This window comes from Microtus oregoni, unplaced genomic scaffold (assembly GCF_018167655.1).
Source record: "Microtus oregoni isolate MIOR12 unplaced genomic scaffold, Mior012 000035F_ref0000213, whole genome shotgun sequence".
NCBI lineage: Eukaryota > Metazoa > Chordata > Mammalia > Rodentia > Cricetidae > Microtus > Microtus oregoni.
Window position 1 is genome coordinate 23,457,276 of NW_024543094.1, and position 20,053 is coordinate 23,477,328.

A 20,053-nucleotide genomic window follows, 5' to 3' on the forward strand; every position below is an offset into this window, starting at 1 on the left:
GTCCTCTCTCCATCATCTGGAAATCTCACTTCCAAAGGTGTTAATTCATTTAATTAATTTCACGTGAAGGACTCTGTCATACCCAATAAAACACATTTATAAATAAATAAATAAATCTTGCCTTCCACATTTCAGATGATCCCTGACCAGCAAAGTATTTTGATTTTAATTGTTTCCATAGGAAAGGGTACATGGAAATTTTAATGTTTTATTGTCCCCAATAATTATTTATGAACAGTGGATGTTCATATTACATTGGGGTCTTCAACAGTATTTATTTTATTTTCGGGGCTGAAGAGATGGCCCCCGGTGGTTAAGAGCATTGGCTGCTCTTCCAGAAAACTCAAATTCAATTCCTGATGTAGGAGGGTCTTCTGTTTTGTGTTGATTTTATTGGTTAAATAAAGAAACTGCCTTGGCCTTTTGATAGGACAGAAAATTAGGTAGGCAGAGTAGACAGAACAGGATGCTGGGTAGACGGCAGTGAGGCAGATGCCATGGCTCTCCAGCCCAAGACAGACATAGGCTAGAATCTTGCCAGTAAGCCACAGTCATGTGGCAATACACAGATTTATTAGAAATGTGAGAGTTAGCCAAGAAGAGGCTGGAGATAATGGGCAATGCAGTGTTTTAAATGAATACAGTTTCTGTGTAATTATTTTGGGTAATGTTAGCCGGGTGGCAGAGGAACCCCGCTTGCCTCATCACTACAAATTCCCAGCACCCACATGGCAGTTTTCAACTGTCTGTAACTCCAGTTCTAGGGGATCTGACACTCTCACATAGACACACTTGCAGATAAAAAACCAATGCACTTAAATAAAAATTAGCAAAATATTTAAGAAATGGAGAAAATCTTATACAATATTTAAAATATTATAAAATCAAGATTATTTTCAGGGTTCAACTTTTCATAAGAAAATAGTCTAAGGTTAAAATGTGTATGAGCAGTGAACATGCAGTAATGATATACTATAAAATCAAAAAGTTTATGTGGATACTTTCTAGTTTAAAATATGTCATTTTGGTTAGAAATAGTATTCTACCAACAGCCCAGTATAAACCAGAGTAACATAGACATTTTTCTCTGAAGATGCATTCTTCATCATTATTTATCTAAAGTTATATTTCAACTAAAAGTTTCTAGTGATATGTGGCTTCTCAGAGAGTTCAAAACTCAACAGAAGCAAGTAAGGCTAACACACTAATTGATTGCTAGTCTCTAAAGTTTGTTTTTTTTAAGAGGAGATGGGAAAACCATGGAGGAAAGCTTTAGTTGGGGAGGAAGGGATCAAGTCAATATAGAAGACAGAGAAAGGAGGGACAAGAAAAAACAAAGCTATTTAATAAAGACTCAAGGAATCATATTATTTTATAGTTATCTAAAGTTATATAATACAAACAAGTATTATATACCTTAAATGAAATTATGCCACTTGGGCTGACAATACTCCCTCAAGAGCCATAGACTATCTAACCAAGCCCCTAGATTTAAGCATGAGAAATCTCTGTTGAGTTGTTGGTGAGGCTTCACCAAAAAACTCCTGAAGCAATGTACGCTGTTGTTGTTGCCTTTGGTTGCCTCCCTGTTGTTGAATGTAAGCCCCTCTTGCTGAAGACATTGTACACTTCAAAATCAGATTCTAAAGATCTGAGCTAGATCTAACCTGAAAGCCTCTTTCCTTCCATTCAGTTTCCATAGTACAAGAAGGTGCTGTGCAAGATGCCAAGGGTGGGAAGAAACCAATGGCCCCATCCAGCTGTGATGCCTATGGACCACAGCAAGGACCAGCATGCCAAGGCTAGCCACAGTTAGAAAGGTCATGGTCTCAGAGGGGAAACTTCTCACGACTCACAGAAAAGTGTGGCTCTCACCCCACAGCACAGAAGCTTCTCTTTCCAGCAAACAGAGACGTTTACATTAGGCCAAATCAGGTCGTAATGCAGAGATCAACTGATCATGGGGGCAAGGCACAGTTCCCAACAAATCAACTGCAGCACAATTCTGCACCAACGGATCAGGGGACATTTCCAAAGAAGTCATAGAAAGATTGTAAGGACCAGAGGACAGAGAAATCAGCTGTGAGATCGTGCCTTCTAGGAATGGAAGGGAAGTTCCACTCATGACAGTTCAATAACATGACTACTGAAACAAGATCTGAACTGTAGTTGGTTGTTTTTACTCTTTTACTTGTTGGCTCCTTGAGGGGGGTCCACCACCCAGCTCCCAAATAAGTGCACATGGAGACTTATTATTTCTTATGAATGCTCTGTCTTAGCTTGGCTTGTTTCTAGCCAGCTTTTCTTGACTAATTATCCTGTCTATCTTTTGCCTCTGGGCTTTTACCTTTTTCTATTTCTGTATATCTTTTCTTTACTTCTTACTCTGTAGCTTGCTATGAAGCTGGGTAGCCGGGTGGCTGGGTGGCAGGCCCCTGGTGTCCTCCTTCTCTTGCTTCTCTATCTTCTCCCAGATTTCTCCTATTTATTCTCTCTGCCTGGCATCCCCACCTTTCTCCTGCCTTGCTATTGGCCGTTCACCTCTTTATTAGACCAATCAGGTGTTTTGACTGGCTAAGTAACACAGCTTCACAGAGTTAAACAAATGCAGCATAAAAGAATACAACACATCTTTGCATCATTTGACAAATGTTCCACGCCATAAACAAATAGGACACATCTTAAAATAATATCCTACAACACCGAACAATGACAACAGAAAACATGCAAACTCAAAAGGAGAAAATTTCATGAGCTCCCACTCCAAGAAGAAACTACAAGCAACTAATGACTGCCGAGAGGGACAATTAATCTCTCCCAGGGATAAGCACCCTAATTAGTTATCCAATACGGGGTGGTCAGCCCTGAAATTAGATACATATCAGCACTAAGCAGACTTAGCAGTTTGTATATACACACATACATACACATATATAATATATATGAGGACATCAATTTGAGACTGTGGTTAAATGGAACAGAAAGGGTAAAGTGATGTAAAAATTCCACTAGTGTGTGTGTGTGTGTGTGTGTGTGTTTCCCCATAAGAAATTATTATAAAGATGAGGTGTTTTCATGAGTGTGTGGGACGTGCGTGGATACAGGTGTGTGTGTATTTATACATGTGTGTGCATTGTGTAAAGGTTTAAAGTAGACCTTAGTACCTTTCTCCTTTCTTCTTCACTTTGTTTATAGAGATGGGGTCTCCAGCTGACTTCAGGTTCTAACTAGTTTAGCTAGCCTGCTTGCCCCAAGGACCCTCTGTTTCTGCCCCCTGAATAATGGATTACAGGCAGCTGCCACCTTTGCCTGGAGTTTACATAGCTTCTGGAGCTCTCCAGTCCTCATGCTCGCATGTCAGTGATTTACCCAGAGGACCATCTCCCCAGTCTCCTAGGTATGAGTCTGAACTTCCAGGGATTGATTCAGCTTCTCCAGCAACTATGAAGTTATTATATTCACATGCAAAGTAGAAACCTGGTTTTCTTGGCAACCATATTTTGCCATGTAACTCTCATCACGTCTCTGTCTTGTATCATTGAGTGATAAAGATTTAAGTCCATTATGAAGATGAAGCAACAGGACAAATTCCAGCATGCTGCTGTTGTAGATCAGAGAAGAGACACAGTGATGAGAGAGGTGAACTTGATAAAGACTACACAGTATCACTGTCTGCCGCACGAAGAGCATTCCTCAAACATGAGCAGTACTTTGGCATCCCCCAAAGAATCATGAGTATTGAGTGAATTCTCAAGTCAAAAACACAAAAATATGTCCATAAGATTAATGTGCAAATAGTAAGACTATGTTTATAAATAGGAACATATTTCATTCTCTCAACATAAAAAAGCACAAAAGGCATTATCAGGGTGACAGAGACTGCTTGGTCAGTAAAGCCCTTGTTACACGACTTGTGGACCTGAGTCTCTGGCAGCTATGCATAAAAGCCAGGCACAGCAGCTTATGTGTTTAATCACAGTGCTTAGTTGGAAATGGGAGGGGATCTCTGGCTTCTGGCCATTCAGACGAGTCAAATCAGTGAGCTCCCGGTTCAGCGAGACACCCTATCTCAAAAGCTAAGGTAGAAAGCAGTTGAGGAAGACGTCTGATGTTAATTTCTGGTCTTCATGTGCAGTTCATGCCTGTATGCCTTCACACATCTGTATGCACACACACATACAAATGTACATTAAAAAAGATACCATAACAGCAAGTTTGGTAATTATGTATTGTATTCCAAAAAAATGTATAATCTCAATAGATAGATAGATAGATAGATTATATATACATATATATTTGATATATATATATATATATATATAATCTCAAAAAGGAATATACAAAATCCTACATCTTCCACAAGCTATCATGGGAAGGAGTCACCTGTGCCCCAATTAAGGGTCCAGAAACCAGTGAAAGACTTTAATCATTTGCAAAATTAATGATCTGACCTCAATTTCATGGAATTTTATAGCTTAAAAAATTATATGTTAAAGAATTATGGTGTACTTTACAATGACAACTAACTAGCAAGGTAAGATAACACAATTACCTTACAACCACTGCAGAGGAAGAGGTTGTGCCCTACAAAATTATCTTCAGAAATAATTATAGTCATGGATATGAATGTTCCCAAGAATTACTGACAGAGTATCTGGAGCCTGTATAAATCATTCACGGTGTTTGGTGAAAAACATTTTGTTTTTTTAAGAAATGTAAAAGTACAGCAAAGGCAGACTTAAGTGTCTTGGCAGGCCAACATCCTAAGAGTGTACCAATTAGCACACTTCAGAACAGCCATCTCGGTTGTTTGAATCAAAACTATTCCCAAAGGCTTCTATATCTAGGACCTGATTGTCAGCCCATGGACTTTTGAGACATGACTGGATCATGAGGGGATTAAGGCATCATAAAATGGACAGGTAGAAGGTGGACCCTGCTGGAGGAAGCAGATCACTAAGGGGCAAACCTTTGAAACATCCATATTTTCTCAAGATTTTCCTCTGTGACTCTGTTCTTTGTGGCTGCCATGAGCTGAACATCTACGCCTCACCAGATCTCCACCATGCTTCTATGTCAGGCCTGGAAGAGTAGAGCCAAGCTGACTGTGTACTGAACCCTCCGAATCGTGAGCTTTTATGTTGTTTTTCTCAGCTATTTTGCCAACAACAGAAGGCTAACTCACCATCATAAGGACAGATGAGACCATAAGACAAGACATCAAGAAGAAGAGTCCTTCTCTGCCCTTTATCCCGCAAACCTCAGGGACTCTGGCAGGGGGTTCTCTTTCTGCTTCAAATGAGGTACCTAAGTACCACAAATGAGGTACCTATGCCCACAGTACCAAAAAAATCGACAAAACACAATCATTGCCCTAATACACATTTCTTTCCTTTCTTCTCTTCAAGTTCTTTGTCAGTGCCCAGGCCTCTGTTCATTACCTCTGCTGTCAGCCAATAATCTTTCAACATGTCTGTACTTCCCTCAACCTCCTATCCATCCAAGAAAGCTCTTTCATGACTCACAGGTAACTAGGGATTTTAGTCTTTCAAACTCATCTCAATCCCTGTTAGTTCAAGGAAGTGACTATTAATGGCCCAGTGAACTAAGGAACACAACCACAGAACACAGTCAGTTTGGATTAATAACAGGGACGTTTAATAGCCGCGGCTCTGCCACTCATGTGAACGGAACTGTCTGATGACAAACTGTTTTCAAGTCGTGGGAAAGCATCGCAGTGCCCGTGTTGAAAGCAGCAAAGTCAGTCAGTGCAGTCAGCCCTGCCTATCTGTGGGTTCCTAGGAGTCCCACCAACCACAAAGAGAAACTATCTGTGGGAGAGCTGGGGATGGTGGCTCACTTGGGGATGAATAAAAACACTTGCTACGTTGAGTAAGAACCTGAGTCCAAGTCTCTAGAGCTCCCACAAAATCCAGATACAAAGCATGCGCATCTGCAATCCCACACTCCTTTGGGGAGATGAGAGCTAGGGACAGAAGCCCCAGCAGCTAACAGGCCAGCCTCACATGTGTAGTAGAAAAACAGCAAGAATGACAGTTTCAAATAAGGTGAAAAGTGGAGAGTTACACTCAAGGCTGTCTTCTTCCTTCCATGTGTATAGTGCATCAAGTGTACACACACACACACACACACACACACACACACACCATGGAGGGGTGAGGAGGGATGGGCCTATATTAAATGTCAGGGATTTTTCTTGTCAATATTCTCTAGGCAACTCAGTGTAACAACTGCACACGGCATCTGCACTGCATTGCACACTCTCGAGTCATGGTGGGGTGGTTTAGCTATGCAGAAGCCGGGCATACACTGTGCACAAACATTACACTTCTGTATAAGCCACTTGAGCATCTGGATGATGATATTCACTGGGTTTCTAGGAACACATTTCCCTTGGACACCAAGGGACAATTATAATGAAGTTTCCATAAAGTTCGTACTTTCGACTCCAACAGCCTCTATGGACAGATGGTCACAGAGATCCCATTTCTTCAGGAACTCTTGCTCTACATCCACCCACCTGACAAAGGAGAAAACAGCAGAACATTCCTCCCTAAAGCTCCTCTGGCACTCCTACCATGGGTGAACAAACCCAGAGAGAGAAGCCAGGAGGGAGGGCAGCCCAAACTCTAATGCCTATCTGGGCCAGCTTCCTGGGATACATGATCTGAAGCTTTTGCAAAACAGGACCGCTTAATATAGAGACACAGAGGTCTAAGAACGGACACGAAAGAAGATGTCTGACTCGAGGGCACGGTGAAAGCCACATCCAAACTGGAATAAGCAAGAGATACTTATGGGAGGAAGGTAAAATTGAGGAGAGAACAAGAAGACAAGGAGGCAAAATGCAAGACCCCAAGCCTTCTTTTAAAAGATTTCAGAAGCCAGACACAAGGAAACTTTAAAACATGCTGAATTTTAAAAACTAGAGCACATTTGTATCTTTGCTTCTCATAGCAAAGAAGCAAAGACACAGAAGTGAAAAAGCTTTGCTGTTCTTGAAAGTGAAATTGAGCAGCCTTCATCTGTCTGTGAGGTAGGGCAGGGTGATGCTTAGTGACAGACTCCTGCCTCCGCCTTCTAGTTCATGCTTGTCTTGAGTGTTCTACAGCCTGCAGTTATGATGCCAGTTTGAACATACACGATAAACTGTCAAAGCAAACAGTATTACAATTTTCAGGATACAACAATAGAGGGTAGACGGTTAGTGATTTTTTTTTCTCCTCTCCCAAACCATTTCCGTTTTCGAGAAGATGCATAAGCCTACCCAAAATGACAACCCCAATGATGGGTGGCAACTCTCAGCTGCTTCGGAGATGCATTTCCTTCAGGGAGAACACATGCTAATCTATTCATGAGCTGTGGGGATGAGGCACACGAGGGAAGTGCCAGCAGGAGGCGTAAATTTCACCTGTGAAACAGAGCGAGTCCAGAGAAAAATGCTAGAGAGGCTGAGATACATTTCCCACCCACTGTCGGCCTTGCTTTTCTGCCCAAACCAGAAAGTCGGGTCACTTCTCCCACGCAAGGAGGGATATGCTTCCTGCAGCAGGAAAAGGGCTGTTTGAGAACTAACCAGAGCAAACGGTCACTCCTTGCTCTCTTTCTATATCCCCTTGAGAGCATGCCACAATTATAATATATTATGTTATATATTAATTATATTAATGTTATAATGTTGTTATTATATATTACATTATTTATAGAAAAATAAAGTCAGGGAAAGAATTAGAGAGGAAAACCATCAGTTATTATACCTGGCATGTGAGGGTGCTGTCAGATACACACAGAACTGGATGAGTTGAGTCCAATCAGGATTTAAGTGATATTTATCGTGCACCATTCCTGGCAGCAGCAGGTATCTGGGATCACGCAGGAATACATGCATGTGACAGGCCTTAGAGCCAAAACATGACTATAAAATGCAGTGTTGGGCTCTAGAATTTACAAGCTCATAATTAGCAAATTATTTCATTGTATTTTTCAAATTCACACTTTTAAAATTTAGAAGGTTTGTGGCTCTAACTTGCATTGGTATATGCTATAAGAAGAGGGCTCTTGATTAAGAGCAAGAGGCCCTAATCTCTCTGGCCTGGTGACAGAATGACAGGGAAAGACTTCCTCCTTTGGGGACACATAAACTAAAAACAAACAATTAAAAGTTACTGCAAAATCCTAAAACTACATTGTAGGGACAGACCATTGCAACTACAAACAAACTATTAAAAAAATACCACAAAATCCTAAAACTATGTTGTAGGGACAGGCAGATGATTTTAAACTGCTGGGAAAGTCAAACTTTTGAAAACAATTTCCTGTGAGAAACAGAAGGAACATTTAGAAAGCCGGTGTTTCACGTTCTCAATAAATCCAAGTACACACAAAAGTAAGGGCTATGCGAGGGAGCTCAGCCTATAAAGCATTGCAAGAGCCTGGTCTTCAGCACACACTGGGCTGGGTAGGGCAGTGTGTGCCTGAAATCACAGTGAGAAAGCAGAGGCGGGAAGACTCTCTCCGCTCACTGGGCAGCCAGCCCAGCTGAATCAGTGAACTCCAGCTTCAGCCAGAGACCCTGCCTCAAAAACTCAGATGGGGAGTGACCGAGGGAGACACCACACACCAACCTCTGGATCCCACACACACTTGCACACACATATGCAAACACAAACACAAATGAACACACACACATAAATAATATTTTAAGAAAAAAGAAGAAGACAAGCTTTCTGTGACAAAAGTGGTGGTTATGATACAGCACAAAGGGAAAAGTAATAAAGAACAAAAATGTAATCCATTTACTAATTTAGATGGGAGAAAAATGAGAGTTGATGTTATGGATTAATAATTCAGTAGCACTGAGAACACGTATGAGACCCATCCCTGGAGGCATGGCAAAGGGCAAAGAAAGCAGACATGGGAAGGAGATGTCAAGGGACCCTCACGGAGCAGAAACCAATGGCAGATAGAGGAGGCAGAAAATGATGAGCTGCACCACACTGCACCACACTGCGCTGCACCACACTGCACCACACTGCGCCGCACTGCACCACACTGCACCACACTGCACCACACTAAACCGTGCTGCACCTCACTGCACCACACTGCGCCGCACTGCACCACACTGCACCACATTAAACCGCGCTGCACCTCACTGAACCGCACTGCGCCGCACTGCGCCACAGTGCACCACAGTGCACCACACTGCACCACACCACACTGCACCACACCGCACCACACCACACTGCACCACACTGCACCACACTGACCGCACTGCACCACACCGCACTGCACCACACTGCACCACACTGACCGCACTGTGCCACACTGCACCACACTGACCGCACTGCGCCACACTGCACCACTGCACCACACTGCACCACACCGCACCACACCACATCACACTGCACCACACCGCGCTGCACCACACTGCACCGCACTGCACCGCACTGCACCACACTAAACCGCGCTGCACCTCACTGCACCGCACTGCACCACACTAAACCACGCTGTACCTCACTGCACCACACTGCGCCGCACTGCGCCACAGTGCACCACAGTGCACCACACTGCACCACACTACACCACAGTGCACCACACTACACCACACTGCACCACACTGCACCACACTGCACCATACCGCACCACTGCACCGCACTGCACCGCGCTGCACCACTGCACCACACTGCACCGCGCTGCACCACTGCACCACACTGCACCGCACAGCTCAAGCACACAGGGGAATGCCTGAAACAATCACACACAGAATTGCAAGGGTTTTTCCCCCCTAATTTTAAATTAGTTAACCCGATGCCTAAGGAGACAGACAACATTAATCTAAAGAAAAAACTACAGTGTAAACATATCACTGTGAAAGATTTGGGGTTTTGTTTGTTTGTTTGCATGCTTTGTTTTGTTGTGCCTTTGGTGTTTGAACCAGTCTCTTGTAGCCCAGGCTGGACTTTAACAGGATCCTCCTGTCTCCCTTCCCAAGTGCTGGATTACAGGTGTGATACCACATCTGGCTTGTGAGTTTGGGTTTTGTTTGTTTGCTCATGTGTCTGTATGGTGGGTGTGTTTCTGTGTGAGTAGGGGACCGCAGTGTGTGTACAAGCAAGCGAAGGCCTGAAGTTGAAATCCAGAACCTTCCTCAAGAACTCTACTCCTCATTCATTAAAGATGGGCTTCTCAATTGAGACCAAAGCTCACCAATTCAGCTAGACTGTCCAGTCAGCTTGACCTGGGAATTCCCTGGCTCTTCCTTCTGAAAACTGCAATCGAGGCAGTCAGCCACATGCCCATCTGGCATGTGAGGTCTGGAGACCCAGACTCTGATCCTCGTGCTTGCACAACAGGCAGCCTGTAGGGTTTCTTGTCAGGATCGCCCAGCTCTCTCAGAGCTATAAAAGTCAGAAAATATTAAACGATGTCTACAAACCTTTAGAAAAGGTTCTTTTTTTGGTTTTAAAAGAAAAAGTGGCAAGAGCACTTGCCGAGCATTCACACAGCCTTAAATTCCAAAACAATAACCAACTATAAGGGGGGAGAAAGAAATGAAGTGAAATTGCTATCCAGGAACTGAGTACTGGGTTTCGGGGAGATTGACGGGTACACCCCGTGACTAAAGGTGTTGGAAGGCTTGGCCAGTTGACCAAGAAAGAAATAAAAACAAAGAAGAAAAAGAAAAAGCATTATTTAAGATAACATAATTCAGGCATTCATTAACTGGATTTAAATTAGAAAATAATTTTCAAAGAAGAAAGCATTTATGTAAATAACAGCAACACTAAAAATCCCATGTCTTATGTTGATTCTAAAACAAGCTCTCATAGATCAGTTTAAGTATGCTCAAATGAAGCCATTTAAAACTAGAGCTACAGACTTTAGTGTCGAAGAAAAGGTAAAGATGAGGGACACAGCAACAGGAAGAATGAAAACATCTACAGAATGAAGTAACAGCAATCACAATTATATGTTAATAAACGCTAGGAGTCACATTATTTATAGAGCATAAATCTTATCGTGCTTAAATATACAAACATCATTAAATACATTAAGAAATGAAACTTTTGCAGATACGGCCAGAAACTAAATGCATTCTGCCAACCATATATTCATTTTTTTGCACAGTGAAGGATGAATTGGTAGATTCTTAGATATGAACCTCCCCCAAATCTTTTCTTAATTAATACATAATTAATTATATCTACATTTGGTGGATATTGGTCTAGAATTTTTAAGCTAATTTTCTTTGAGATATGTTTAAGAGAAACTTTTATAAATAAAAGAGAAACTCTTTTTTAAAAAAAAAAACAAAAAACAAATAAATCTTATCGTGCGATATACATCAACTTCTCACAAATAAGAAAGAAAAACAGAACAACAATGGAAATATAGTTGGTGTTAAATTGTCAATTTAGAAAAGAAAATACATAAATGTTCGAAATCCAGCACAATGAGTAAACAGATACAGATTAAAGCATCAATTTTGCTTCTTAAGGATGAATTTTTAAAAATGGGGGAAAGGTCCAAACTACTTCAAAGTTAGGGTCAGCTGTCCCTCTTGCACACTGCTAAAATTAGGAGCGCCATTACAAAAGATTGGTGGGTAAATCACAGCGGCGTTTCAGATGCTCTGCAATGAGGCACCTCTGCTTCTAGGATGTTAGCCAAATAATCAGAGGCCTAAACACACTCAAGGTACATGCCAAAATCAAAGATGATAAATAACCCACATGGCAAAAGGACAAAACAAGTACATTAATGAAACATCTCTACATTTACTACTGGGCCTCAAAAAGTAGGAAAAAAGTAATTATATCCTCAATATGCTATATCTGCATAATATATATGTTGTGGAAGAAAAATAATTATATCATGATAGTTCCAATGTGTTTAATGTTGTCACACTATACCAAACACACACACACGCACGCACACACACATACAGCAAAATTGCTAGATATATTCATGTAAACACATTGGGAAGGAAACAAAATATGTAGTAGTTATCTTTTGGGTGTTGAAATGACTGGGAATTTTTCTTTTCTGTGTATTCATTTAAAACATGTAATAAGAGTTCTCAGAAATACCCCTGAGGGTCATGTGACAGAAAAAAAGAAATGAAATTTATGCCCTGGCGATGCATGCATGGGCAGCCCATTTATGGCGGTTCTGCTGAACTTGCCCATATTGAATTTTATAGTCTAAATTGATGAGGACGACTGACCAAGTCTCGTCCTCCATGTGACTAGGGTAATAACATAATTATGTCTTATGAACTCTGCCTCCTTCTGGTTCTCAAACTGGCACAAGCCAAGCATAAGGCAAGGTCACAATAACTAAAAGAGAAAGGTCATTAGAGTGATCAGCAGGGTAGAGGCGAAGTCCCAACACTCTGGAAAATCCCTTACCCAGATACTTCGGGTGGACCAAGACAGACACCAATAAACCAGAAAGCCCAAGGAAGTCACAGGACCCCAGTTGATCGCCACTGATGTTGAAGCCCCAGTGAAGGCTGCTACAAATGGGTACCAAACCACACTGAGCATATGAAGGATTCTGGGAACTCCAGTTCAGCTGTCACAGAGGTCTGAGTTAACCATTCACTTTCTCATTTCTAATAATTGACTATTTAGGAAATCACTTATTGATACTGCAGCAGAAGTTTACTAGATTTCTCTTATAAAGATGAAATTAATATGATTTAAGTAAACATTAATTTTTAAGAAAAACTCATCTTAAAAATTTTAAATTAATACTACAAAGAACTAGGAGATAACAGAAATGTTTTAAATGTTATTGCAAATGAATGCTCTTATCCTCAACTGAGAATCTATTTAAGATTTGCTTGACTAGTTTTAATTATGTGGTGTGGGGCGCAGGGATCTGTACATGGGTCTGTGCTTGCGAGTGCTGGAGCTCACAGAAGCACCAGATCTCCCAGAAGCTGAAGTTAAAGGTGGCTGTGGGACACCTAAAATGGGTGCTGAGAACCCAACTGGGTCCTCTGCAAAAGCAGTACATGCTCTTAACCACTGAGCCACCCTTCGAGTCCCTAGAACATATGCATTTATAATATGCACAATATATAATAAATATAATTATTATATATTTAAAGTCTGAATACTATGAATTAAAACTCAATAAATGAGTCTTTGGCTAGAATATAGCTCAGTGGTTCAACCTAACATTCATGAAGCTATGAAATTAATTCATAATATTATAAGTAAAAATATTTTTTGAAGTAAGCCTAAAGCTGCATTCAAAGGAAAATTCATAGTATTAAATATTTCGTTTGTAAGGAGAAAGGGAAAAGCACATAACAACTCAAGCCTGTACTTCAAGAAACTGGAAAAGAGGGATAACAATTTTAAACATAAAGAAAATAGAGCACAAAGATGTTCAAGTAGAAACAAGTCTAGAAGCTCGTTGTATGACCCCAAAAGCCAAGGGCAGACCTTCACAAAGTTTACGTGAGAAAGAAAGAATTCATTGTTATATTTTGAAATTTTTTAGTATATTTTCTCTTCTGTCTTTAATGCCTAGCCTTCTCCTCATCAATTGGAAATATCCTGTGGGGACATGAAGAACCTGAGGAGTTTTTACTGAAGGGAGCCAGACAACAGATCTTGCCGCAGTTTCCAGAGAATTGTCCAGGTGGCGCTCATTCACCTCTTTCGAAACAAAGACCTCATGGAAAGACATTTCCCAGCCCCTCCCTCTTCTTCCCATAACTTACCATTAAAGCTTATGCTTTATCAAGGCTGAATTTGCATTGGGGCAAAAAGGGCAGGCATGGGTTCTGGACTAATGAGAGAAAGGTTGGACTACGGTTACGACAATACCTGGGTAAGTTCAAGGTAACAATGACAGAAGAGGGTTGCCACCTCCCCCAGTTTTGGCTATGGTGCTAGCTCGCTGGAACTGAGTGACAGAAGCCAAGGTTCCAATGACAGACTAAAATACAGCTGAAAGAAAATCTTCAACAGATGTTGAAGAGACAGCATCAGGAGGCTCTCCGGCTGCTGAGCCTTCAACAAGGGGAATGCCAAAAAAGAAAGAAGGGGCCACAAGCTGTTATTATATAACTGTCACTGACAGCAAGAAGGACACCAAGTAGTATAAAAGGGACTGGGTGATTGACCATAAAACAGAAAAAGGGCATTACTTTGGATGTAGAGGAGTTAAGGCATATCATGCTCCTGAACTCTAGCCTCTACTGCCCCTGCCCTGTCTCTAGATATCATCTTATAGTGACCAGCAATGATAAAAATCACTGCGACAGGGTCTAGCAAGCCCGAGCATGGCAAACACAGCTCTGCAAGGCCTTGCCCTTCCCCTCTTTCCTCTTGTTCAAAACCATTAGGTTACATTTTTAAAGCTAGTCACAAAGGTCGACTCCCTTATGTGGCTACTTACTTCTCCTGAGGCTGACTACCAAGATACAGTTATCAAAATACTGAAGTCCAGCAATCAAAAGTCCCCATTTTGATGCCCTAATTACCCTATCCCATCCAAATTAAATACCTTATCCTAGCACGGGGTTTTCGTTTTAAACTTTATAAACCACCATTTTCCTAAGGGCCATAACTGTCTCCTCTCTATCCAGCCAGAGGCAGCATTTTGTACCAGAGAGACAAATAGTCCTTCCCCTTCTTCTCCCTCTTCCTGTATCTCCCGTCTTTGACTCTTGTTCCCTGCCCTTTGTCTCTGTAGGGTAAATAAATCTCCTTTGTGTTAAGAAGGTAGTCTTGGGGTGCCTTGTGTAGATATTGGTCCTTTCATGCTGAGGATGTATTTCAAGAGAGAACAGACGCCATCACAATGAGATACTTAAATTGTCATAAGCACGCATGTGCGTGCACACACACACACACACACACACACACACACACACCACTTTGCCCAGCCTAGCACCTCTAGAAAACACACACAGGAGTGAGTTTGAGGATGGGCTTTTTTTCTCCGTGTGGCCTGGGTTTGGCTGCACAACTCTATGACATCAGGAAATTCATTTGTATGTTTCAATTTCTCAATCTATAAAATGAGGATCACCATTTCTTTTAGCATTTTGAAGGCATAGATGAGTTAATGAATATAAAATGCTTAGGTCAGTGTCTGCTGCACAAGAGGCATTCATGGCATATTGGCTAGTCTTATTATTGCTAACATCAGTAATAAGGAAGAACCGACCAGCCACCGAGAAATGAAGAAATAGCAATTTCTCTATATAGCCAAGCAGTAGTGAATTGAAAGTTGCTTCCCCGCTCCATGAATAATAAAAATCATGAATGAGAAAGATATAAAATAGATCAAAGGACAAAGAGGCATTTTACAAACACAGCAGTCTGGCTTAAATGAAAGAATCTTAATAAAATGGACCACATTCAATAAAAATATGAATTACCTATATTAGTTCAAGAAGTATGCCAAATAGAAGAGAAGGATGCCAAAGAAATAAAAATCCATCAGTGGCCTCAGGAAAAACCAGGGACCGGACAACTGCAGGAGCACATACATGCTTTTGAACTTTTCAGAGGGAAGACCTGGGACAAGAAGTAGCTGAATGACTTGCAGACTGAAGGCCTGCCCCACCTCAGTTCATAGGGAAAGTTTCACCTTCTATGTGAATAAAGTTGACCAAAATTGAGCTCCATAGCAGTGTTTTACTCAAGTTTCATTACTCCAGGATTTCCTATGCCCCTAACAGACTATGGATTCAAGTCAAGTGTCTTCGGCAGGCTGTAATAGATCCTCCTCACCAGAGAGTTTCTTTTAGGTACTTCCAGATCTTTCTGAGGATCAGGCCCCGAGCCTTGAGGGAAGGCATGCCCACTCATGCAATCAGAAGATTAAGGTGGACCCAAGAGCCAAGAATACACAAGAAGACGAAGAGGAAAAGAGACAGAAAGAAAAGGGGGGGACAATATACAAAATCGCCACCGTAATAGCAAAGCAGAGTGGGGCACAGCATGTTCTGCTCGTGGACGCAGAAATTGATTCAGACTTTCTAGGAAGCAACAGGAAAGAAATGTGATATGGACCGACAAATGCACGTTCACTTTGCCCCCGGTGATCTACCTTTCTGTCTGTCCTCAGGAAACGACTCTGAAATGAAGATGAAGATTTACATACAAGGATGGATTGAATAGACTGTCTCCTAGCCAACAAAACAACGTGAAACTAGGGAAGCCTTTAAGTGGGTAAAGACGAAAGTTTTTAAGTTGACTACAGAATATTAATCCGGTGAATAGTAACAAACAGCATTGGGTGGGGGGTGCAGGGGGAGCAAAATTGTGTCTGGGTCTATGATCCTTTAAGGCAAAGGACGAGGCACAAATTGCAAAGCACAATCTCACACGTACTTTTTATATGTAGGAAGTAGACACCATAGGAGCAAAGAATAAACCACTTCCAACCTGAAAATATCTGAAATATTCATTTCTTTTATATATTTCCCCTATGCCTTTATGCATGAAGTTGTACTGTTTCTATAACCATAAAAATTAAAGATCCAATAATTACTGTACATAAAATATATTTATACAATAAGGAAAAAAATTAAGTCCTCATTTGCCCTGGACAAACACTTTCACAACACACAGGAAAACTGCATTTCTCCAAGCCTGAACCTCAACACAGATGCATTTTAAAGCACAGAAAACATTACACCAACCAAACCCCTCAGTGAAGACAGGCAAGTGATTTCTCTGGGGTTTTCCACACACCATTATCTAACGGAACTCAGCACCCAGCTTTTAAAGTATGGCTGTTTTTTAGTGTCTTGGTTGAAAGAATCCTGACACGGAGGGATGGGTTTTCAAAGACTGACATGCATGGATATTCTCTCTCTCTCTCTCTCTCTCTCTCTCTCTCTCTCTCTCTCTCTCTCTCACACACACACACACACACACACACACACACACACCTCTCAGTAGTGTTGTCCCAAGCAGACCACTCAAGCGAATCCCACTGGTGTAGCCTTGCCCAGTCCTTGCTCACCCGCCCCAAAGAGCCCCGATACCTGTTCCTGGTGTGAGGTACTGAGGTGACCGGGCTCCTGAGCGTCCTCAGCGTTACCGAGGTGCCGGGGGTGATCTCTCTGCTTTTCTCCACCAACAGCCTGCGCAGACAGTGAGAAAACTAAGTTATTATACCGCCTTGGGAGCCACTGACTGGCAGGTTCGACATTCCAAACAACCATGGCATCTTTGAGCACCCCTACTCCCGGGATGGATCCCCAATCTTGGAGTTAGGAAGGAAAAAAAAAACCCTTAAGACAAGAAAACAGGGAGCAGAATGGGGGAGTCCTAGAGCCTGGCGGGAAACCTCGACGGCAGGTTCCGCTCCACAGCTCCCTAGCCCACAGAGACGCTGTCTGAAGCCCTCCCAACCCGGATGGGTCCCTTTCCACTTCACGTCATGACATCCAGCTAACTGTCTTTTTTCAGGCCCCCGAGCCCTACCCCACCCTCAAGGAGCCTTTTGGCCAAAAGTCTGCGAGCGAGCAGCCAGTCACACAAATCTGAGCCGGGGCTCCCCGGGAAGCAGAGCCCAGCGCGGCGCAGCGTGGGTGCGAGGGACCTTGCAGGTGGGGAGAGCTGATGCCGGGGAATTACCTGGAGCGGGCGGGCGTGTCCGGAGGGCGCCAGAGCGGACGCAGCAGGAGCAACAGCATCAGGCTGGCTACCAAGGCAAGCAGCGTGCAGCCTGGTCTCATCTTGAGCCACTGGCGCCCTCGCAGCCAAAGCTGCTTGGGCGAAGCGCAGCGCGGGCGGCATCGACTCGCCGCTCCGGCCGCTGCGGCCGCCGCCGCCGCCACCGCGGCCGCTGCCACGCACACCCCCAGCGTTCAAAGGCGGTGGCGCGGGCCCGTACTCTCGGGGACTGCCCCGAGCCCAGCCTGCAACAGGGTTGCCGAGCACTGAGCCGAGGAAGCAGCGCCCCGGCTCGTTCACTTCTTCCAAGCCAGCCACTGGCCGCCGAAGCTCGCGATCGGCTAAGCCGATGACGATCCTCCGAGCTCGCCGCCTGTCCTCCCGGAGGCGCTCCCAGGCGCTGCGGGCTCTGGTCGCTGCAGCCGCTGCCGCTTCTGCCTCCTGCCGCCGCCGCCGCCACCACCGCCACGCGGGGTCACCTGAAGGTTGGGGCACGAGCTCTCAACTCTGCGCTGATTGGGCTCCAACTTTTCGGCGCTCTCACCTTCGCCTGAGTGCGCCCGTAGCTCTTCGGAAGCCCAAAGCCACCTGCCCAATTACACTGAGACTCTGCTGCGTTGCTGGGGACCCCCAGCTAGGACCTAGATGGCTGAAGAAAAGAGTGGAAAAGACCTCCTTCAAAAAGTTTGCAAACGGAGCAGCTAGGCTGGATCCTCCCACGTGCCTGGAAGCTACCAGGGACGTGGTGGTGTTTGAATAGACCTTGGCATAGCATGAGGGAAATCACCTTCTGTCGATGAAATGCAGATTCAGGGTGACAGCTGACACCAGTTACCAGGAAATCCGCCTACCTTTGCCCAGATCCACACCTGCCTGCTTTCTAAAAGCTGTTTTATTGGACATCTTCGGGTTCAGTACTTTGTATTATCGATGACCATGAGATTGTGTAGCACTATAAAGGCAGAATTGAATAGTGATGACAGAGAACCTATAGCTCTCAATATCTGAAATATTTACCACGCTATGAATTTCCAGAAAAACGGATTTGCCTACCGCCAATGTGGACAATCTCTGCATTTTGAATTCTTGCCTAACCCAGAACCCAAATTGAAAATATAATTAATATTAGCTTTTCAAGCCAATAACGGGGAAATACATCAACCAATCAGGCAGCCAACCCATCACACCATGAAAACAAGTCAACTATAGATGTAACCAATCAGATGTGCCTGCTCTACTAAGACCCTTTGTGCTTGCCTCCCAAAGGCTTGCTGCCCCTGCTGAGCAAGTGGTCCTGGGCCTCTTCTGTTTCAGAATGCTGCCATTTCATGAATCCTTCTTATTTCAAGTAAATCGCTGAAATTAATTTGTATAAAATATTTCTTCTCTCATTGTTATAGGTTGATAGGCAGTCTGTGTGTGGACACTCTAGTCTCCAGTGTGGGTGGATCCAAAGGGTGGTTCTCTCAAGATGGGAGTAGTAGGAGAACTTTCTCAGAAGAAACATGAGGCTGGAGAGATGGCTCACTGAGCACCTGAGTTGGATGGCCAAATCCATACAAAAGTAGGGGTACATCTGCAACCCTAATGCAGAAAGACAAGCCCTAGACTTCACTGACCAGTGTCTAGCTGAACTGGCTAGCTCAGGGCCCGGGGGAAGCCCCCTGTCAAATAATAAGGTAGAGGGTGATAGAGGAACACCAACCTCTGGCTTCTGTACCTGAAAACACACACACACACACACACACACACACACACACACACACACACACAGAGAGAGAGAGAGAGAGAGAGAGAGAGAGAGAGAGAGAGAAAGAGAGAGAGAGATATTTCCTAGTTCCCTTGTGCTAATCTGTATCTACTGTAAAATACTATGTTAAAATCTAATCAGAGGTGTGCACAGAGAAGCTGGTCAGTAAATGGCTGATAAATAAAACCACTGTGGAACAAATGTTGCTCTTTTTGTTTTGTTTTGTGATTTTTGTTGTTGTTGTTGTTTGTTTATTTGTTTTGAGACAGGGTTTCTCAGTGTAAAAAGCATCATAAAGCTGAAAAAAACATGACTAATGATGCAATTTCCTTCCACAGCTCACCACTATCATTAAAATACATACGATTTCCTTCTACAGCTCAACACTGCCATTAAAAGAAAGACATATTAATCAAGGAGGAAAAAGCTAGGGCTTTTACACAACACTGACATTTTTAGGGATTCAGTTGCTTACCCTGCATATGATGTCAAGGCATGCTCCATTCTGACAATGCTAAAATGATGGGGTGGGGCTGGCAGGATGGCTCCATGGATAAAGGCACTCGCTGTGCAAATCTAACAACCTGGGTTTGATCCCTGAGCCCCTTAGTGGAAGGAGACAGCC

General features: G+C 43.2%; 1 protein-coding gene across 1 annotated transcript in view; it reads right to left on the reverse strand.

The window, feature by feature from the left end:
- St8sia6 (ST8 alpha-N-acetyl-neuraminide alpha-2,8-sialyltransferase 6) overlaps positions 1 to 17,859 on the reverse strand; it is a 133,778-nt gene extending 115,919 nt beyond the window's left edge. The window contains exons 1-2 of the mRNA XM_041630909.1: positions 17,640 to 17,859; positions 17,045 to 17,143 (exon numbers count right to left, since the gene is read on the reverse strand). Of these exons, the coding sequence (XP_041486843.1) occupies positions 17,045 to 17,143; positions 17,640 to 17,740 (200 nt within the window). The 5' untranslated portion in view covers positions 17,741 to 17,859. The remainder of the gene's footprint in view (positions 1 to 17,044; positions 17,144 to 17,639) is intronic.
- Positions 17,860 to 20,053: the final 2,194 nt, after the last annotated feature.